Source organism: Triturus cristatus, chromosome 1_1 (genome assembly GCF_964204655.1).
Source record: "Triturus cristatus chromosome 1_1, aTriCri1.1, whole genome shotgun sequence".
Taxonomy (NCBI): Eukaryota; Metazoa; Chordata; class Amphibia; order Caudata; family Salamandridae; genus Triturus; species Triturus cristatus.
Window position 1 is genome coordinate 224,948,323 of NC_140579.1, and position 23,097 is coordinate 224,971,419.

The window sequence follows — 23,097 nt, forward strand, 5'->3', positions numbered from 1 at the left end:
CTTTGTCCACGTCTCCCAAGCTGGAAGGACTCCCAGCAGCAGGAGGGCAGACTTGTGTCTGTGGTGGCAGCATCCATTTTGTGGAGCTGAGGCTATGTCTGATTTTACCCGGGTTTCAGGTTCTGTACATGTCGTGTCCCTCTAGGAGGGTGGAATGCTAACCCCGTCGCCAAAATTGGCGAGGGGTTAGTATTCCAATTCGTATGACACCTTACTCGACATGTTTAGATAAAGCCAAACCAAAGATAGCATTTAACCGCGAGGTTCATAATGCACTTGAGAGTATATGGTATGGCGATATCTGGAAACGGTAGAAGGAAGTTGTTCCGACTACTGCAGACAGGCTCAGCTCACGCCAGAGCACCATCTCACATAAAACCAAGCACTCTGCCTTCAGGATTGTTAAGGCCTGCCATAGGAGTGACTTATAGGTTAACATGTGTCCCATTTAAGGTTAGGTATAGGCATACTACACCTAAGTAAGAGGTGGATACACCAACTTACCCCAGCTGAGTGATCAGCCAGTTGTGTCAAATTGCTAGGCCAGGCCAGGGGTGGCACAATACATGCTTCAGCCCCTGGTAGGCCTCAGATTCACCAATGCCCTGAGTACCTAGGGTACACTAGTACAGGGGCTCACAGGTAGATCCAGTTCCAATGGGTCATGCACCTAAAGTGCATAGTGTCAATTTAGCAGAGAGAACAGCAGGCTGGGGGTCTGATTGGCAGGCCCACAGCCTCAATACGTCGAAAACCAGTGAAGCAAAAAAAGCAAAAATTTGGGGTGACCATAGGATAGCAGACCCTACTCTCCTACACAACCCCTCCCCCCCAAACGCAGGGACATAAAACTAGCCTGGACCAGTCGTGTCTTCATGTCCTAAGTGGAGGTACCTGGAGAGACCATCTGCATTCCCATGGTCTGTACCTGGCCGGTGCTCCACTGTAAAGTCCATCCCCTGTAGGGAAATGGACCTCCTAAGCAGTTTGGGGTTTTCACCCTACATCTGATTTAGCCACAAGAGGGGCTTATGGTCGGTCTGGATCTTGAAGTAAGTGCCAAATAAGTATGGCCTCAGCTTCTTCAGGGCCCACACCACAGCAAAGGCCTCCCTCTCAATAGCTGACCAATTCTTCTCTCTGGGGGTCAACCTTCTGCTAATAAAAGCAATGGGTTGGTCCTGACCATCCACATTAAGTTGTGACAGCACAGCTCCCACACCCAACTCAGAAGCATCTGTTTGGACAATAAACTCTTTGGAGTAGTCAGGACTTTTCAGGATAGGTGCAGAGCACATGGCCTTCTTCAGGTCATCAAATGCCTTTTGACAGCTTACTGTCCACTGAACCTTTTTGGGCATCTTTTTGGATGTCAGATCATTAAGAGGAGTCACAATGGGCCCATAGTTCTTAACAAACTTCCTGTAGTACCCAGTCAAGCCCAAGAAAGCTCGGACCCGAGTCTGGGTGGTGGGAGGAGACCAGTCCTTGATGGATTGTATCTTACTCTCCAGTGGTTGAACTTGGCCTCCACCTACAAGGTGGCCCAAGTACACAACCTTACTCTGCCCTATCTGGCACTTAGTAGCCTTGATAGTGAGGCCTGCCTTTTGCAGAGCCTCAAGTACCTTCTTCAGGTGGATCAGGTGATCCTCCCAGGTGGAGCTAAAGACAGCAATGTCATCAAGATATGCTGCACAAAAGTCATCCAACCCAGTAAGGACTTGATTCACCAACCTTTGGAAGGTGGCTGGTGCATTTTTCAGACCAAAGTGCATCACCACAAATTGGTAGTGTCCTCCTAGGGTTGAAAATGCTGTTTTGGCCTTAGACTCCTCAGCTAGCCTGATTTGCCAATAGCCAGCTGTCAAATCAAATGTGCTCAAAAACTTAGCAGAAGCCAGTTTATCTATGAGCTCATCTGCCCTTGGAATAGGATGTGCATCTGTCCTAGTGACAGCATTGAGTCCTCTGTAATCCACACAGAACCTCATCTCTCTCTTGCCATCTTTGGTGTGAGCTTTGGGGCCAGAACCACTGGGCTAGCCCAGGGGCTCTCTGAGGGCTCAATGACACCCAACTCCAGCATCTTTTGTACCTCAGTCTTTATACAGTCCCTGACATGGTCAGGTTGCCTGTAAAGTTTGTTCTTCACAGGAAGACTGTCACCGGTGTCCACCACATGGGTACACCAGTCAGTTTGACTAGGTATCAGTGAGAACATATGCTGAAATGATTGTAGAACTTGTCTACATTCAATTTGCTGATGCTCAGTGAGGTTGCCTCCCAGGGTCACTCCTTCAACTGAACCATCTTCAGGGTTCTGAGACAACAGGTCTGGGAGAGGGTCACTCTCTTCCTCGTGTCCCTCGTCTGTAGCCATGAGCAAGCCCATGTCTGCCCTGTCAACATATGCTTTTAACCTGTTAACATGGAGTACCCTGTGGGGACACCTGGGAGTGCCTAGGTCCACCAAGTAGGTAACCTCTCCCTTCTTTTCCAGGATTGTATGGGGTCCAGACCATTTGTCTTTGAGTGCTGCTGGGGCCACTGGCTCCAACACCCATACCTTCTGTCCTGGCTGAAACTCAACCAAGACAGCCTTTTGGTCATGCCAAGCTTTCTGCAAGGCCTGGCTTGCCTCAAGGTTTTGAGATGCCTTCTCCATGTACTCAGCCATCCTGGAGCAGAGACCAAGTACATAGTCCACTATGTCTTGCTTAGGCTTTTTGAGAGGTAACTCCCATCCTTCTCTCACCAGACATAGGGGTCCTCTTACAGGGTGCCCAAATACCAATTCAAAGGGGCTGTAGCCAACTCCTTTTTGTGGGACCTCTCTGTAAGCAAACAGAAGGCAGGGTAGAAGGATGTCCCATCTTCGCCTGAGCTTTTCAGGTAATCTTTTGATCATACCCTTTAGGGTCTTGTTGAATCTCTCAACAAGCCCATTGCATTGTGGGTGATAAGGGGTGGTGAACTTGTAGTTGACACCACATTCCTTCCACATAGCTGTCAAGTATCCTGACATGAAGTTGGCACCTCTGTCAGAAACTACCTCCTTAGGAAACCCCACTCTGGAGAAGACTCCCAGTAAGGCCCTGGCAACAACAGGAGCTGTTGTGGTCCTAAGGGGAATTGCCTCTGGATACCTGGTGGCATGATCCACTACCACCAGTATAAATCTGTGCCCAGATGCAGTGGGGGGATCCATGGGACCCACAATATCAATCCCCACTCTTTCAAAGGGAACCCCCACCACAGGTAGTGGTATTAGGGGGGCCTTTGTTGTGCCACCTGATTTGCCACTGGCTTGGCAGGTTACACAGGAGCGACAAAACTCCTTGGTATCTTCATTCATTTGAGGCCAGTGAAAGTGAGGGACAAGCCTGTCCCAAGTCTTGTTCTGGCCTAAGTGTCCTGCTAGAGGAATATCATGGGCCAAGGTAAGAAGGAAGCCCCTAAATTGCAGAGGTATCACCAACCTCCTGGTTGCACCAGGTTTTGTGTCTCTAGCCTCTGAATAAAGGAGCCCATCATCCCAATATACTTTATGGGTACCTTGAGCATTCCCAGCAGCCTCAGCAGCAGCCAGCTGTCTGAGGGGTTCAAGAGATGGACAGGATAACTGAGCCTGCCCCAAGTCAGTCCTAGAAGGTCCCCCTGTCCCCAGAAACTCAACCTGGTCAGGTTCAAGCTCTTCAGGGACAGTTCCTTCAAGGTTCTCGAGATCATCCTCCTGGGAAGACTGATCATCACTTGGAGGCAGGGGGGAAGGCACAGCCTTAACCCTCCTGTTGTTCTTCTTGGAAGGTGCTTGGTCCATTGTTCCAGGATCCAAGACATGAGGTTCAGTAAGGCACTTTTTGGCCTGTGACCTGGTCACAGCAAGGACATGTGGTGATATACCTAACATCTCTGCATGTGTCCTGTACTCCACTTCTGACCATAGAGAACTCTCCAGGTCATTGCCCAACAAACATTCTACTGGGAGGTCTGCGCTAACCACAACCCTTTTGAGGCCAGTTACCCCTCCCCACGAGAAGTTAACAATAGCCACACTATGGGAAGTAGTGGTATTGCTGGCATTGGTCACCAGGTAATTTTCACCTGGTATGTACTGTCCAGGATCCACAAAGCCTGGTGTCACCATAGTGACACTGGCACAAGTGTCCCTGTAGGCTTGAGCCACTTTTGTATTGATCAATGGAGTCCGTCTGTACTTGCCCAGATTACTGGGGCTCACAGTCAGGGACAAATCCATGTCCCCATCACAGATCAAGACTGCCTGTGTAAGGGTTCTGTCTAGGTCAGAATCTCCTTCAGTTCCCATAGTGATTCCCACTACACCCTTTGTCTGGGGACCAACACTGCTAACAGTACTACTGGGAGCAGGTGCCTTAGGGGCAACAGTGTTGGGGGCTCCACCCTTCTTACAATCACAAGTCCAGTGAGTTGTATTCTTGCAAGATTTGCACCAGGGTTTCTTTGGACCTTCTTTCTTCTTTCCTTTAGATTGTTGGGGCCCACCCTCATTAGTACTAGTTTGGGGCCCTGTTGAAGACTTCTGGTCTTTGGATTTCTGGTCATTACCCTTTTGGTCTGTTTTCTTCTGATCACCCCCTTGGCCCTGGTTCTGGTTCTTTGCTTAACCCTGGTTCTGACCCATTTGTCTGCCTTCTTTCCCAATTCTTGGGGAGAGGTCAGATCCGAGTCAACCAAGTGTTGATGCAGTTGCTGGTTTTGACAGTTATTTAAAATCTGTTCTCTCATCATCAAATTGTACAATCCTGTATAATCTGAAACCTTACTTCCCAGCAACCAACCCTCCAAAGCCTTAGTGGCACATTCAACATATTCAGACCAGTCCTGAGTCTGTGCCTTCTGGGTATCTCTGAACATTAACCTGTACTGCTCAGTGGTTAAGCCTAACCCATCAACCAGGACACTCTTCAGGGCTCTGTAGTTTCTGACATCCTCTTCTCTAACAGTGAGGAGTCTATCTCTGCCTCTACCTTCAAAGGAGAGCCATAAGATTGCTGCCCACTGGTCCTCAGGAACCTGCTGTACTTTGCAGGCTCTCTCAAGAGCAGTCATCCATTTGTGGATATCATCCCCACTTTTGTAGGGGGGCACAACCTTGGACAGGTTCCTATTATCAAAGACTCTATCTTTGTCCCTGGGGACAATGCTGCCACCAGTGGGTATAGACCCACTCTCTCTAGGTTGCCTAGCCTTGTTCAGTTTCTCTTCAATCAGGGCTACTTCTAGCTCTTGTTTCCTGATCCTCAGCTGAGCTTCCTGCATTCTGGCCTCATGCTCCCTCCTCTGAGGGCTGGTCATCCTTCTTCTGGACTGACCCTGAGAGCCTCTAGAGGCATGAGAGGCATTAGAGTCACCTGAGTGATTCCTCTGTCTCCCAAACCCCTGGTTAAGTCCACTGGGGAAACTCGATGGGGGGACCCCATTGTCATTCCCAAATAGTCTTAAGTTAGCTGGGCCAAGTATAACACCTGGCACTGGGCTATTTCTCCCATCAGAATCACTACTATTATTAGGCTCATCCCCCTTGTCATTCTCGTCCCTATGCTGATCCTCATCATCTGTAGTCTGATTCTCACCTAAGGGGTAACTGTTAGGAAGGGGTGCTTCAGTAGCATCTTCAGAAGGAGAGCCTCCTGTTCCAGTCCCTGAGGGGCCTAACTGGGAGGCTTTCTTGAGAGCTCTCTGATCTTCATCAGTTTGCAAGAGTTCTCTGAGTTCAGCAGAGGTAGGGTTCTTGGGCTGTTTAAGGCCCCTAGAATTAGCCAACTGCCTGAGCTCGTTCTGGTTTAGGGTAGCAAAGATGGATGGTGCCCTCTGGGGGTCACTCTCAACAGAGATGGGTACCTTGGACCCCTCTGCCCCAGCCATTGCTCTTAAGTGTGGGTGGAAGTGTTGCAACTACCTACACTTGGGTTTTCCTACTAAACCTATCTAGTAGTTGTAGTCAGGGTGTGCTACTCCCTTTTCTCTACAACTAAGTTCAGTAGAACTTAAGTATATAACTAACTTGTTTTATATGTACCTAAAGGTACCTGTATGATCTTTCAATTGGTAACAAAGAGATTACAGAGGTAAAACAACAGCAAGCTCAAATCCCAACCGCTGCTCACCAATGTGAGAAGTTGGCCTGGTATATGATGTTCACTAATTAGAGTGACCACTTTGTACCATGCCAAGCAACCCTTATGGTGTGGTTGTAAGTCAACCTTTTCGGACCAGCTGCCCTAGTGGTAGCGTAGGCTAAGCAGTCTTTGAAGCTAAACTCGTTTAGGCATGTTAAGCAAGCTGTTTTACCATATGTAACCCCCCTTTATACCAATGAAAGGACACCACACAGATATATATTCAAAATATATATGTATTTATTACTCAAAGTATTCCCTAGACTCTTTATGAGCACAGGAGCACAAATCGTTAAACAAGAAAATATTACAATATACGAAAGTTGCACTTTATATGGATAGGCCCTGGTGGCCGCTCAAACCATATACTAAAATAGTGGTATAAGTACCACGAACAGGAAAGGGAGAAGGCCTAGGGCCTCTAGAATCGCTGGGCCTACAAGGAGCTAACTTTAGTTAGTGACCAGGAGGTCCACGGGTCGCGTGTGCAGTAAGGAAAGTTACACGCGGGCACCCATAGGTTTTCAATGGGTGCGTAATTGTTCAAAAGTTACTGCTAGAAGGGTCTTCTGGTTGGACTACGAATTCAAGACTTCAAACCTAGACATTAGAGATGTTACTCTACACTTGTGCACCGGAGTGCCAGCTTTACCTCACCCACAGGAAGCGGGTGCATAGGGCTCGAAGTGCGTCGGGTTTCGTCTATCTGTTCAATGGAGCCTGACGACAAAGATGCTGCAGGCGGTCGGTCCAGAAGAGATGCGGTGGATCCAAGGATGGATCGGAACTGTAGAAGACCTGTAAGCAGAGGGGACAGTGTTCACAGTCACTAGCCAGTGACCGGCGTGGCACCAGGTAGGTACCAGGTGATGTCGGGTGCAAACAGGTGAGGAGGTGTAGCTTGTCTCTGCAGCCACGTGGTCCCTGAAGGTCGACGACGTCCAGGAGTCGGTTCACGAGCTGTCCCACGCAGGCTCTCGCTGTCGGCGGTGTCGTCGACTCAGAAGAAGCAAACAAGCCTTGGCAAAAGCAGGAGTCGCAGGAAAGGAAGTAAGCTGGTAGCTCTGACCAGCAAGGTCAGAGGGGCTGCTCCTTTGAAGGGCAGCAGGGGCCAGTCTGGAGCAACCAGACCAGCATCGTAGTTTTTCAAGATGGTCGCCAAGATGGCCACTAGTCAACGGACCAGTAACCGGTTAGGCGCGTCGAGTCGCGAAGTGCAGAGGGGCCCCACGCAGATCGTGGAGATGCTGGGGGGCTCACCTTTGATGCAGATGCTGCTCGGATGTTGGGCTTCTCAGGACCCAAAGCACAACTTGGAGGGAGCCTCTGTTGTCGCGCTTTCAGCTAGTCGAGTGTCTTCCAAGATGGCTGGCTTCACGGGTCTCGGTGCCTCCACGGGTTCCTTCTTTTCATGGACTGTGGATTGGGCGGTGAGAGGTCTGGAGGTCCAGTCCTTGTCGGTCTCTGGGCTCGGGCACCGGCGGGAGGCGGCGGCAAAGCAGACGTCGATTCGCTGGATGGTGCTTGCGTTAGCAAGATGGTCACTCCCTGACCATAGGGGAGATTTCCTTCAGTCTTCTGTGCAGCAGAACGTCGAAGTTCCAGTCTTCTTCTTAGTTACAAGTTGATTCCAGGATGTCTAAAGTCTTTGGACACAGCTCCTACCTTTTAAGCGGATTCTAGGGGCCGGACTACCTGCTAGGTCCCTCCCTAAGGGTGGGACCAGGAAGGGGGGTGGTTACACCCCCAATCCTTTGTCCAGCTCACCCCAGGTCTGGGGCTGGTGTGCCCCAGGACCGGATTGAACTGGCATATGCACCGAGGCTCCTTGTGAGCCTCAGGCATGTCTGTTTCCTTTCAAGCCCTACCTGACCAATACACAAAATCCTGTCTGGGGTGGTGCTCGCACCTCCCCTGGCAGGAAACCCTTTGTCTACGTCTCCCAAGCTGGAAGGACTCCCAGCAGCAGGATGGCAGACTTGTATCTGTGGTGGCAGCGTCCATTTTGTGGAGCTGAGGCTATGTCTGGTTTTACCCGGGTTTCAGGTTCTGTACATGTCGTGTCCCTCTAGGAGGGTGGAATGCTAACCCCGTCGCCAGAATTGGCGAGGGGTTAGTATTCCAATTCGTATGACACCTTACACGACATGTTTAAATAAAGCCAAACCAAAGATAGCATTTAACCGCGAGGTTCATAATGCACTCAAGAGTATATGGTATGGCGATATCTGGAAACGGTAGAAGGAAGTTGTTCCGACTACTGCAGACAGGCTCAGCTCACGCCAGAGCACCATCTCACATAAAACCAAGCACTCTGCCTTCAGGATTGTTAAGGCCTGCCATAGAAGTGACTTATAGGTTAACATGTGTCCCATTTAAGGTTAGGTATAGGCATACTACACCTAAGTAAGAGGTGGATACACCAACTTACCCCAGCTGAGTGATCAGCCAGTTGTGTCAAATTGCTAGGCCGGGCCAGGGGTGGCACAATACATGCTTCAGCCCCTGGTAGGCCTCAGATTCACCAATGCCCTGAGTACCTAGGGTACACTAGTACAGGGGCTCACAGGGTAATCCAGTTCCAATGGGTCATGCACCTAAAGTGCATAGTGTCAATTTAGCAGAGAGAACAGCAGGCTGGGGGTCTGATTGGCAGGCCCACAGCCTCAATACGTCGAAAACCAGTGAAGCAAAAAAGCAAAAATTTGATGTGACCATAGGATAGCAGACCCTACTCTCCTACAGAAACCTGGCGGCGAAGGTTGGGCATTTTGCGTTTTGGGTGTGTGGCAAACAGATCTATGTCTGGTTGGTCCCACATTTGGAAAAATGGTAGAAGAACTTGGGGATGTCGGTCCCATTTGTGAATCTGCTGTGTCTGTCGACTTAACAGATCCGCAATCTGATTGTGAACTCCTGGAAGGTGTTCCGCAAGTAGGTATACATTTTGTGGGATGGTCATCTCCAAATGTTCTGTGTGAGCTGGGACAGCTGCAGAGAATGTGTGCCTCACTGTTTTTGTATGTAATACATGGCTGTCATGTTGTCCGTCCGGATCAGGACAACTTTGTTTTGTAGATGTACTTGGAATGATTTTAATGCAAGAAATATTGCTAGTAGTTCCAGGTGATTGATGTGGAGCACTTTTTGTTGAGTGGTCCATTTGCCTTGAGTTGTATGCCCGAGGAGATGGGCTCCCCAACCTGCGAGTGATGCGTCTGTTGTGAGCACTATCTGTGGAACAGGTTCGAGGAACGGCCGCCCTCTGGATAAGTTTGTTGTGTTCCACCACTGCAGAGCGCGATGTGTGCGGCTGTCTACCCTCACCAGATCTGTAAGTTGTCCTTGAGCCTGATTCCACTGACTGACATTCCTGTAGGGGACGCATTTGAAGTCTTGCATAAGGTACAATAAAGATGCCATCATGCCTATGAGTTGCATGAACACTCTGGCTGGGAGAGTGTTGGGCCTGAAAATTTGGGATGAGGGTTTGTATACTGGCTATCCTGGCTGGACTGGGATATGCCAGAGCTGTGGAAGTGTTTATTGTGGCCCCTAGATATTGGAGTATATGAGAGGGCTGGAGATGCGACTTGGTGTAGTTTAGTGTGAACCCCAAGTTGTGTAATGTTTGGATGGTTTGGTGAGTGTGTTGAACACATAGGTTGAATGACTTGGCTTTTAATTAGCCAGTCGTCCAGATATGGGAAGACATGGATCTGTTGTCTTCTCAAATGTGCTACTACCACCGCAAGACATTTTGTGAATACTCTGGGTGCGGTGGTGACTCTGAATGGAAGGACTTTGAACTGATAGTGTTGTCTGTCCACTACGAACCTTAGATACTTCCTGTGAGCAGGATGTATGGGAATGTGGAAGTAAGCGTCCTTGAGATCTTGTGTGGCAAGGAAGTCGCCTTGTTGCAACAGTGGGAGCACTTGTTGGAGAGTGATCATGTGAAAATGATCCGAGTGTATATACAGATTGAGGGGTCTGAGGTCAAGTATTGGTCTTAGAGTCCCGTCTTTTTTGGGTATTAGGAAATACAGCAAGTAAACCCCTGTTCCTTGATGTGGTAAAGGAACAGGCTCTATTGCGTGCTTTTGAAGCAGTGAGAGAACTTCTTGTTTTAAGAGCGTGAGATGATCTGTGGACATTGGACGCTGCTTGGGTGGTATGTGTGGGGGTAGCTGTAAGTTCCAGTCAGTAACCATACTGGATAATCTGTCTTACCCACTTGCCTGTTGTGATGGAATTCTAGACAGGTAGGAACTGTGATAATCTTCCCCTGACCGGAGTGGAATGGTCTGGGGGAGTGAAGTCACTGTTTTGTAGTAGGGGTGGTGCGAGTGTTGTTGTTACCTCGGCCTCTCCCTTTCTTGTTATTTCCTCTGTATCCACCTCTAAAATATCCTCTATTGGGGGATGTTTGTGTAGTGGTTTTAAAGGAAGATGAGGTGTCTGTGCCCATGTTCTTGGAGGCTCCTCTGTAAAAGGAGCGACGAAAGGAGCCACGTGTTTGCGGAGACCAACGCTCCCATGGACTTAGCAGTCTCTGTGTCTTTCTTCATTTTTTCAAGAGCAGTGTCTACAGCCGGTCCAAATACTTGTTCTTGGTTGAACGGCTGGTTTAGGATGGTTGTATGGACCTCTTGCTTAAAACCTGAAATGCGCAGCCAGGCATGTCGTCTGAGCAGTACATTAGAGGCAGTGTCTGCTGCATCAAGGGCGCATTTAATTGAAGCGTTTGATATTAGTTTGCCCTCTTGGATGAGATCATTTGCCTGAGTTTTGTATTGGTCAGGCAAATGCTGTAATAGGGTTTCCAGTTGATCATAGTGGGCCCTATCATATCTAGCCAGCAGTGCTTGCATGTTGGCTATGCGCCAGTGATTGGCAGCCTGCGCAGCTACTCTTTTGCCAGATGCGTCCAGTAATTTGGATTCCTTATCTGGGGGTGGTGCATCCCCGGAGGTTTGTGAGTTGGCGTGCTTTCTAGCGTTGGAAACTGCTAGAGAATCCAAAGGCAGTTGCCCCTTAATGTAAGCAGGGTCTTCAGGAGCAGGTCTATAGTTTTTTATCTATCCTAGGATTAAGAATCCTGGCACGTACGGGATCTTTGAACACGTCAGGGGCACGTTTAATGACTCCTTCAATCATTGGTAATATTTGCACTGTTTTTTGGGACTGTTCAAATGTGTCTAAAAGGAAGTCCTCCTCTGCTGTGTCTGAGTGCATTTTCACACCGTGAAAAACGGCAGCCCTATTAAGCAATTGTCCAAAACCAATATTTTCGTGAGAGGTCTGGTAGATCTATTGGGACAGTGTAATCCCAATCATCTTGTGGTGGGTCGTCTGGATCTGTGAATGGATCAGGGTCTCCACCCGCCCCTAGGTCATCATCATCATCATCATCCTGTGGTGGTGTATGTGTTAGAGAAGTTACAGGCAGAGGTGGTGTGACAGATTTAAGGATAGGAAGGGGGTTAGAAGGAAGTAAAGGAGAAGGAGGCATAGGTGATGTAGCAGAGTCCTTCTTCACAGGCACTGGAGGGGCATGTGCGGTGTCTAACTTCCTCTTCTTGCATGGCACAGCTGTGACATGTCCAGTTTTAGGATTAATATAGATCTTTTTCTGCTTAGGATCGATAGGATCCGGATGAAAAAGTTACTCTTCCTTGATGACCACTTTCGGTGTCGATTTTTTTCGGTTCCGAGTGGGGCTGTTGTTGAGTTTTATGCTCTTTGGCCTTAGGAGGCGTGGTAGAATCCTTAGGCTTGTCTTTCGGTTCCGAGGATTTTGGTTTCGGAGCCGAGGCGGGATCTTTAGGCTCAGAAGCGTTCGAACCCGGTTTATTCACGGGTCTCGCGGTTTTCGGGCCGGTTTGTCTTTTGACGTGGAAGGAGTTGGAACCGATTTCAGAGCCGAGTGATCCTTTGGCTTCGGTGCTGAAGGTGCCGGTGGGACAATTATATGTGGTTTGCTCGGTCCCGAGCTCGGAAGGCTTGTCTTTTTTCTTCGGAGCCGGGCATGGAGGCGGGGTTTCTGAAGTGTGTTTTCGGTCGCGACTGGGGCCAACAGGGAAAGTCTTGACCAGTGCCTTTTGTTTTGGTGGTGGGGTTGGGGTATGGGCAGTAGTACTCACTCGTTGACCATGAGTGATGGGGTTGTCTGAGTCTTCTGCCTCTGACACGATTTTGAGATCCTCGGAATCTTCTTCTGGGACATCCAGACCTTCATCGAAGATGTCCTCTGGTTCCGGAGCTGATCTCTGCGCCATGAGGTGTCGTCCAGCCCTTCGATCTCGAATAGTCTTCTTCGATCGAAAGGATGCGCAGACTGGACAGCTTGACTTGTTGTGTTCTGGCGAGAGGCACAGGTTGCAGACCTTATGATGGTCACTGTGCGGGAACTTTGCACCACAATGGGGGCATTTCTTGAATGGCGTCCTTTCCATGAGCCGTAGGCCTTACGGCGTCGATAGGCCCAGCGGCCCGCGTTGATGACTGGAATCGGGCCGATGAAAGGCGCGTCGAAGATATCGATGTTCGAAGTCAATCCAAAGAGTTTGTGAAAGTTTTGCGCGTCGAAATAGTTTGAAATGGAAGTTTCGAACCAGAGCGCAAAAGTTGCATTCGAACACAATGGCGGAAAAAAACGATCTAAGGATGGAGTTGATGCCCATGCGCACTATCGTCCAAGGGAGGAGTCACCTATCTCGTGACTACAAAGACTTCTTCCAAGACAACAACAAGGTGCAAGCATCCAAGCCCAACACCAGATTGCGATCTAATGCTAGTGTGTGATCTGCAGCTCATATGCCTCTAACATAAACTTAGCAATAATAAACAATCATAAATCTGACTGGATGCTTGAAGAACTCCATCTTTGGGCGAAAAATGCTGCAGCAACAAGTAATGGATGGCATGCTGAATAGATCAAACATTCACCCCCAGTCAAAAGATCTGTGTTAAATTCATCGTTCTTTTGCTCACTACGCCACCTTTGGACCCATATGCAAATCAGTCTTGACCCTGCACTTCATGGGAACAGTCCAGTCCGAACTGCTAAGCTGTGTCCTCCCTGGACCGGAAACAAGCATACTGGGACCGGTTTTGGGGTATCACCCCTCATCAGCTAGAATAGCTTGAATCCAGTGGCAAAGTGAGCAAGGGACCCACGTCTGGGTATACCCTGCCAACTTAGGGCGAACAAAGCAAACACAAGGAGATGATAGACAGAGCGCTGAAACTTTTCAGACACTCACCCAAAGTCACAGATCTGGGTTGAATCCAACATTGTTCTTTAGCTCACTTTGCCACCCCAGTTCAGACACAGCCATATGCAAATCAGTCTTGAACTGTCCCTCATGGGAACAGTCCAGCCCGAACTGCCAAGCCAGGTCTTCCCCGGTCTCAAAACAGGCATCCAGGGTCCAGTTTCAAGCTAACCCCCTCATCAGCCAGGCTAGCTTGAATTTAGTGGCTAAGTGAGCAAAGGACCCACGAACAAAGCAAACACAAGTAGATGATGGATGGAGCACTGAAACCTTTCAGACACTCACCCCCAGACACAGATCTGGGTTGAATCCATCATCATTCTTTAGCTCACTTTGTCACCCCAGTTCAGACCCAGCCATAATTAAAGGGACCCACATCTGGGCATACCCATCCCACTTGGGGCGATAAATGCTGCTGCAACAAATGATGGACGGAATGCTGAATAAATTAAACATTCTGCATCACAGCCCAGTCAACTCACACAGTAGCTGTGTGACACACTTTTTTTCTTTTAATCATCACACGGGCACTCAGTGAGGTGACACTATCACACATTGAGGTGGAAACCCACGAACATGTTAGGTCTCCAGCTTAGGTGTGAATGCCCTGCACAGCTGGGCTCCAATTAAAACTTCGCCAAGGAATGGAAAGTCATTCCAGATGAGTTGCTTATTAATGTGGGAGAAGGCAGGTGTGACTGTTTGGGAGGTGATGGGAGGCCAAAACCCCACTGTCCAGGGGCCCTGTCCCTTCTCTCTATTATGTCCTTTCAAAATTATTTTCAGGCAATTTTGTGGCAATCCTGACAAAGAGGCATCGCCGCTGAAACACGCGTCGAAGAAGATTCAATTTCTGCCAATATTGGTTTTTATTGTGTTTTTATTATGTCGTTCATATATTGAACAATATTGTCGATCTAAAGATTGTATTTCATAATATCGCAAATTGGATGTTTTTTTATAATTGAAGATCGTTTTTATACTACTATTGAACTCAATTAATTGAAATTAAAAAACCTTTTTATTACATTTCTTCCTTTTTGGTTCTTACACTGAGCTTACGTTTAATTATTACTTATTTTGTCATAGTATAATGTTTGACAAGTTCATCATTGCCTAGGAATTTATTGTCGATTGGAGTTGCCTTCTTTGCCTTGCACTGCGCACTTTCAAGATTGTGATTGTAGTTTGCATTGCGTATGAAAAAGGCTTTACTGCTCCTTAATCTTGAATCTGGTGCCCCTTTGCACGTCCCCCTACGAAGGCCTCCATCTACTGTACTGTACTGCAATTACATTTATATAGTGCTTACTTCCCCTGAAGAGCCGTAAAAGCACTTTATGGCAGGTAGCACGCTCTCCTAAATTCAAAGGTTAGCGGTGAATCCAGTGGTTCTTCTTGATTGTTAATGGGATTAGTCATTTTCTCAAGGAAAGGATTGCATGCATTTATTGTCTCCGTGGAAGATCACGTTAATAGGTGTTAGGTGTGAGTATTACATTGAGTTTGTGCAAATCGTTGGTGGAAAGCATAGGATGGTTAGAGGAGGTGAGTTACTGTTAGAATGCAGGGATATGTTTTTCAGGAAGGAGAGGTTATGATCTAGAGGATGAGGTGTGGGTTGTTTGTATAAATACAATAATTGAGAGTAAAGCAGACAGGCATGCACCAGAGTAGGTTATACTTAGAGAGAGTAAGGGATGCAGAGAATGGGTAAGAAAAAATGGAAAGGGAACAATCATATCTTTTAAAGCAAAATCAACAGTTCGTGCGAGGCTTTAGGAGTAAAGGGGGAGAAGGGTTTTAGGAAAGCATGTACCAACTGTGAAAGAAGGATAGACGTCTGTCACATGTGGGAAGGTGCCAATAGCTGCAGCATCTTTGGGTTCTGTTTCACTATCGAAATTGTTGAATCTTTGTTCTTTGAAAAATAACATTAACAGTAAACATTATTCCCAATGTTTTCAACTCGATACTCTGCTCTTTTTAACATTAGGTGCTATGCTATTAGGTAAGTCCTTTGGGTTTGACAGGCAAGATTTGGAGGAGTAAATCATCTCTGCGATTTGAAGTGATCCATCCGTTATGCCTGGTTCTCCCCTGACCTCAGGAAGGGGATTTTGTAAGGAGTTTGTGCTGATTTGGTTCTCTTAAAGGGTAATACACAGGTATCAGTCTGTAGCCTAAGAGGGCTTGTCTTTGTGAATTAGATCATATAGATTTTCTGCCACACATTAGGAATAACCAACTCTTAACTATTCTTCTGAACTCCAAGTGATTCTCAGTGGCTCTAATTTTTGCAGGTCGGAAGTGCTATAATGTTGCAATCCGAATGTAGTGCCACAAATGGTTTTATTTATATTTACTGGAAGTATCAGACGGGTTGCCAGCTAAAACATAATCTCCGTAATTGCAAATAATTGTTTGAATAATATCGATCCTTTGCAGTTGAGCTAAACATATAAATGTCAGAGGAGAGAGGTCCCATGATGACCCTTCATCTAAGGCTGGAGGCTGCCAGGACAGTTTTGTCAGTCAGCCTGGCTGTCACTGCCTTAAATATTTTACGATTTTTTTGTTTTGCATTTATTTGAAACTAAAGTTCCAGAGTAATCCCTAAACACAGATTCTTAATTTGATTTGTGTGATACTGTGCGACAGCCGTTCCCAAACATCTGTCAGACTGCTGCTGCAAAAGGACATTAGGGGGAGTAAAGTCAGAGAGGGTGGCAAAGTCCTGACATAGCTTTGTCCTTGCTCATCTTCAGACATGACCTATAGATTAGCCAAAATCAAATATCTGGCTAGAGCCAAATCCCAGCATGCTTTGCCTCAGTCACCTACAATGCCTGGGTTAATCTGCACTGATAAATCAGCAGCAACTGTGGGTTCGGGGGGAAAGAGATGATGGATGTGATCTGCTTTGTTTATCTTGAGTGATAGTAAGAAGGGGTGATAGGCCTTATATCAGATGCGGTAACCAATTGTGAGCAAAGTAATAAGTGGAATGTGTCAGAACTTACCTGGAGCGAAGATGATGTCAGAGAATACATCACGAATGGTCCGCCCTACAATTTGATATCCAAAAGACGTTTCATCATAGGGACTGACGGGAAGAGGTTCAAAGGCATTCTTAATAGTAATTTTCACTCTGTCATCACTGATGGCGTGCTTCACAATGTCAATTACCTAGAGAAAGAAAACAAGGTGAATAGGCTTTCCTTTATTCAATATTTATTTGTTATGAATTCCAGTGGAGTTTTTTTCAGTGCTTTCAAAAATTATTTAAATTTTTTTTTTTTTAAAGTTATCAGGGTTTACTCTTTTTGGTCCAAACAAAATTGCTGAGATTATGGTCTTTTCAATGCTTAGAGCGAAATGCCCTTTTTTCCCTTCTTTCCCTCGTTCTTTCCTTTTGTAAATTATTACTAGTTCTTCCTTCTCCAAACTCACTGGTTCACACCCTTTCCTTACATTTGTTCTTCCATGTAACTTTCATTATCTCACCTCTCTGCCAGTCTAAATTGTCAGTAATCAGATACCTCTTTTCAGCAGTCCATGCTCAGTATGCGCATGAATGGAGATATGGTGGCATTTCATTAAAACAGCAAAGATCTACTTTATAAAGATTTTCAACTCTGACATTAAATGTATGTAAACTGGTGTGTACTCACTACTAGGTTATTGTACGCCTGTGTCACAATGTCCTGTTCTGTGGCTCCACATACCAAGAAAAATAAATATATTATTACTGATGGATCTAGGCCTATTTTTGCTGTACCTAGTCATAGGGTATAAACCTGCTAGAATATTACTACTGTTAGCTATAATGACTTTGGTGACAAAAAACTGTGCTGTTATTTGAAGCAGCTGACGTAATAAAGCAATTTCATTAACTGCAGGATGTTTAGAGTCGCTCTCAAGTGCAGTTCACACAGGGTATGAAACCTATTGTACACTGTTGGGGTAGTGTCTGTGGATTTAGGTGTAATTGAAAGCCAGCACATGGACCTCTAAGCACTGGTTCTTACCACTCATGTGGGTGGGCTTTGTTTCTTTGAAAGCAGTGCTGGGACTGTGTAGCTGCCAAGTATGTGTGAGAACTGCTCAAGGCACTTTAACGTTGTGTTCTGTGCAGTGTGTATAGTTCCAGGGCATTTTCTATTGAGCAGGAAAGAATTAATGAGCACAGTGCAATGTGTTTCCATTAATTGTAGTCAGCGTGTTTTGTACAGGCGACGTTGCCAAGTGGCGAGCCTTGCTTTGTCATCATACATTTCAAGCTTCATTTCGACAATGAGGCAGTAGGAATGAAAGTTGAACTCAGTGATCATCTGGCTGCATCATGCACACATCCTACTTCAGTGCACAGACTCAGAATAGGTTTTTACATCTGTTTATGCTTAAACTGCACTGACATTTTTCTGATATTGCATATACTAGTAAACATGGAGCAGTACGTGCTTCTTCATTTTCTGAGTGAATACACCAACTCATAGATTTTCAGCATTAATGTATGTGCTAAAAGCAGCATGGTTTCCCCAAAAAACAAGGCATGAACTTCTGTGCCTGCACATACGCAACGTAGATGTTCATGCTTTGGCCCCTAATCATTTTGTATATAGGCTGCAGCTGATATGGACATGCTCGTCACATCACCACGATCTACACCTAACAAGTGGAGCGATGGGTGGACATCAATTCAGTAAGTACCCGCATGCACAGTGATTTTTGTTTCCACAATCCTGATATGTGAGCTTTCAGATCCAAAACGTTGTCCTGCTCTCAATGAAGAAGCATAGCATCCTTTTGACATGGCCTTGATAGCAGCAAAACAATAGCAACGCATTGGAAACTCAAGAGGACCCATTGCGAGTAGATGGCTCCAGGGTGCTCCGAAATTGGTCATGGTGGAGCTGACCACACTAATGGCCCTACGCTGCAGACCTAATAAGGACTCCCCATTGGACACATGGGAGAACAATCTTGCTACCCGTTGAAGGTAAATTTAATATTCGACCCTGTTAGACCTGGCATCATTGGCATGAGTCTCTTCTCCATTTTTTTCTGTTTGCCTCCTCTGTTTACGATGTTTTTGCTGGTTTATTGCTTTGGGCACTGTGCCACTGCTGATCAGTGCCACAGTGCAAGTGCTCCCTATGTTAAATTGTTACATTGATTGGTGTTACCATGATTGGCTTGGTTGACTTACTGTTCAGACCCTAGTCTAGTGCACTGCGTGTGCCAAGGGCGTGTAAGTTAACTGCTGCTGGTGGGCTTGCAGCACTGGTTGTGCCACCCACAGAAGCAGCGTGTAAAATGTGTCTCAGGCCTGCCACCGCAGCGCCTGCGTGCAGTCCCTGACTGCCATGTCGACTTGGTAAGGAAACCTACTTGCCAGTCTCTAAACCTTCACTTTGCCACATTTCAGACACCTCTATGGTAGGCCCTAGGGCAGGGTGCATTGTTGGTAAAAGTTAGGTCATGCCCTGATGTGTGTGGCATGACCTCATAGTGAATTACAGCCATTTTCGTTTTTCACTATTAAAGGGCTACCTGCCTCCAATAGGCCAGACTGGGCAGACTGATTATTAACTCCATTATAATCTATCTGACTCAGGGAGCATGGTAGCAAGTCGAGTTTAGTATCCCTGAACTCAGAATTTAATAACACACCCTTTAGGATGGATGGTTTTTCAATTCTATGTTTGAAAATAGCACTTTTAGAAAGTGGCTATTTTCTTGTCCAACTATCTACCGGTCTCTGCTGGTTTGGTGTGTGTGTCAGGGGCTGGGTGGCTCCAGAGTTCTGAATGAGTCAGTGTGGGGTGAATGGGGCGTTTACACATAGAGTGAGGGAAGAATAGCCTGCCCTGCCTGACACAATACTGGCTCCACCTCCTGCTGGGCGACTGATAGCCCTGCTCCTGCCAGTGACAATACTGGCTCCGCCTCCTGCTGGGCGGCTGAGGACTCTGCCCTGCTCAGTGAATAGGCCAGGTGCCTCTGCCTGGCAACACCCACAACAAACCTGAGATGGTGGGAATTTCCCTGTTTGGACAAAGGGAACAAAGGAGAAATGGGGTATAAGAGAAGGACCCCTGAACCAAGAACTCAGATCACTTCTGACAAGGAAACCTGTACCAAGGACAAGAAGCCTGCTGATCTAAGGACTTGCCTCCCCTTTCTGCCAGAGTGCTGTTTTGCTGTGGAGGAACCTGAAAGCTGCTTCTTTATTTTTGCCAAGGAACAAGGAGAGAGGAACTTGGTGTGTACTCTCTGAACACTTGCTAGGAAATCTCCAAGGGCTGGAAGAGTGCCAGTCTCCTGCTGAAGTCACAGGGCCAAAGGACTTCACCATTTGCTGAATTGCTGGAAAGTGTTGTTTCCAGTACACAAGGGAAAATCTGCAGTCTCGACGCCGCCGACGCCGCCGAATCCAGCTCGACATCGTGAGTAACGGCTCCAGTGTCCCGAGCCATCGACGCCGGCCGCCGGGCCTGATCGACGCCAGCAGCAACGCCAGTGAGCAGTGGGTATCGGCCCCGGCTCCAAGTGACCCCGTCTCGACGCCGGTATCGACGCCAGTGAGGAGTGAGTATCGGCTCCACCTCCAAGCGACCCCGTCCCGACGCCGCTGCTGATCGCATCGACTCGACGCCCTTCTCGACGCCGTGAGCGCTGCTCCGGCCTGACATCCCTCGACACCGCTGCGGATTGACCCGACTCCGAGGCACGATCGACGCCGACCTCGACGCCGACATCTCGACGCCGTGGATCATCGTTTTCCTCGTTTCTCAAGGTACTGTACTGGTGGGGTCTGTTGCAACTCCAGGCTCGACGTAGCGCTCCTCGCGGTCGACGCCGAACCTTGGGAATCTTGTAGACTCGACGTCGTGTGACTCCTGTGGGGGTTACATTGTTGCCAAAGAACTGTGCTCAGAAGAATACTTTGCTAAAGAACTATTTGCCAAGAAGAAACCTTACTTGAACTATTATTTTTCCTTCCAAAGAGTATTTATTAAGACTGTGGTATATTTTTGTCGTTATTTGGTCTTGTGCTAAGCCTTATATAAAAATACTATTTTTATAATAACTTCGGTGTCGTGTCCATCTGTAGTGTATTCACTTTATTACTGTATGTGGTCATAAATGCTTAACACACTGCCTCTGAGATAAGCCTGTCTGCTCTGCCAAGCTACCAAGGGGGTAGCAGGGGTTATCTGAGTGTGTAATCCCCTTTCCCTGACTAGAGTTGGTTGGTCCCTATTTGTCAGAAGTGTATACCTCTGCCAACTAGAGACCGCCGGTTCTAACATTGGTGGTCAGCGGTGAGGATTGAACTTTGCATTTATGACTCATGTGCAGTGATTAGTGTACGCTACATAGTGAAAGCAGACCATAACGCAGCCACAATCTGTTTTTGGTAGGATATTCTATTTTTTGTTCTCCGCTTTCCTGGAGCTTATTTTCTTAAACACTGCCAGTTTTGACCATGGAGAATGCCAGAGCTGCTACACCTGTGGAGATTGTTGTGGGGGAATTTGATAAGGAGAAGATAGATTCCTACAAGCTAAAGGATCTAAGAGGATTTTGCAAGCAGTTTAAAGTTCCTACCACAGGTCTCAAATTGAGAGGCGACTTCCTCAAAGCGCTGAAGGCCTGGTTAGAGGCCAGAGATCCCTCTGACCCGGTGGTGGTACCGGAAGAGGAAGAAGAAGAGGAAGAGGAAGAGCCCACAGGTGGGCAAGTGTCATCTCCAGGCAGCAGTGTTTCCTCTAAGAGCCTTTCTCCTGAAGAGTTGGAAGACAGGGAGAAGGAGAAGGAATACAAGTTAGAGATGGCAAAACGTAAATTAGGAGGGCAGTTGGAATTAGAGAATGCAAGAAGCAAGAGAGAAGCTGAAATGGAGAGCAAAAGATTAGATTTTGAGAGAGAGAAATTAGCGTTTGAACGTGAGAAGATGGTGAGGGAGATGGAGCTTAAAACTAAGAGTTTAGAGTTGAATCCCTCTGGTGGCAGCACTCCATCTGTGCCTGCAGAAAGTAGGTTTTATTTTCCTAAAGATGTGATCAAAGATTACAGTAAGAATGAAGATATTAGCCAATGGTTTAAAGCATATGAGTTAGCGTTATTGGCCCACCGGGTCCCTGAGAAAGATTGGGGAACGGGGTTGTGGAGCCGCTTTACAAATGAAGGGAGAGATACCTTGTTGAGCCTTCCTGCGGAGGATAGGATGTCTTATACTCATATGAAAGATGCTTTAATGCTGAGATATGGCTTAACTCCAGAAAAGTACAGACAAACCTTTAGAGAATGTAAGAAGTTGCCTGGTACTACGTGGGTTGAATATGTGTCTTTTTTCTGCAGAACCATGGATGGTTGGATAAAGGGTAGCAAGGTTGATAGTTATGATGCTCTTTATGATTTGTTTGCTTGGGAGCACTTGTCTAATAACTGTTTTCCAGAGCTACGCCAGCACCTTGTTGATAGCAAGATATCTAACCCTAGAAAACTTGCTGAGGAGGCGGACCGCTGGGTCAGTACCAGGGTCCACAAGGGTCCAGTGGGAGACTCAGCCAAAGGTGGGCAGGGTCCCCAGCAGAAGAGTGGGGGGGACAGGGGTAAACAGAGGGAGTTTCAGAAAGGGCCCCAAAGTAGTCCCCAAGGGAACCAAGGGAAGGGTTCCCAGCCTCCCCCTGTAAAGAAGCCAGAGGCCCCGACAGGTAAACCTGTTCACAGGGGCCCCATGACCTGCTATGCCTGTAAGCAGGTGGGACACCGTTATTATGATCCCCAGTGTCCCATGAAGGATTCGAATGCACCGCCGCGTGCACCCCCTCGTCAGGTAGCGAGTGTAGCCCTGGGAGGGGATGAGATGGGTGCCCCCGGTGGGTGGGGTCCCGCAGAAATGTCCCTGGTCTCTTTAGGAGACGTGGAAATGGTCCCTCCAACCCCTCTGCCTAGTAACACTAAGAAATATAGGCAGTGGGTGACCATTAATGGCCATAGGGTGGAAGCTCTCAGAGACACCGGAGCGAGTGTGACAGCTGTCAAGTGTCACTTGGTGTCCAGAGAGCAGGTGGTCCCTCATGCATTCTACCCCGTTGTAGCTGCTGACAACTCACAGAGTCAGTGTGAGGTAGCTCAAGTTCCCTTTGAGTGGGGGGGGGGTCTCAGGTACTCTTCAGGTTGCTGTGAGGCCCGCCATGCCTGTTGATTGTCTCCTGGGCAATGATTTGGAGGACTCCCCTTGGGCTAAGGTGGAGAGAAAATCGCATCTGGAAATGTTGGGTCTCCCTGAGTGGGTGTGTGCGACCACCCGGTCCATGTCAGTCAGTAAGGGTGTTGATGGGGCCCTGGAGCCTAAAAGTATGGCCCAGGTCCCAACCGTGAAGAGAAGAGGCAGGGGGTGCGGGAAACCGTCCCCCATCGTTCCCGCGGTCCAGGAGGGAGCAGACCCTGAGGGGGATGCCCTGGAACCGACAGGAGAACAAGTGGCCGAACTGGGAGACCTGCCCGAGCTGACCCATTGGCAGCAGGATGGTGGTCCCTCCAGGGAGAAATTTTGTGCTGAACAGAAAGTGTGCCCTTCTCTTGTGGGAATGAGGCAGCAGGCCTCAGCCCAAACGACAGGTGATCAGTCAGGATCA

At 47.7% G+C, this 23,097-nt stretch overlaps 1 protein-coding gene across 5 annotated transcripts in view; it reads right to left on the reverse strand.

Annotated features, from left to right (window-relative positions):
• The window catches only part of LOC146870027 (N-fatty-acyl-amino acid synthase/hydrolase PM20D1.2-like), a 716,209-nt gene that overhangs the window by 572,947 nt on the left and 120,165 nt on the right, over nt 1-23,097 (reverse strand). For all 5 annotated transcript variants that reach the window (XM_085625007.1, XM_085625082.1, XM_085624934.1 and 2 more), the window contains one exon: nt 16,468-16,633. In XM_085625007.1, the coding sequence (XP_085481133.1) occupies nt 16,468-16,633 (166 nt within the window). The remainder of the gene's footprint in view (nt 1-16,467; nt 16,634-23,097) is intronic.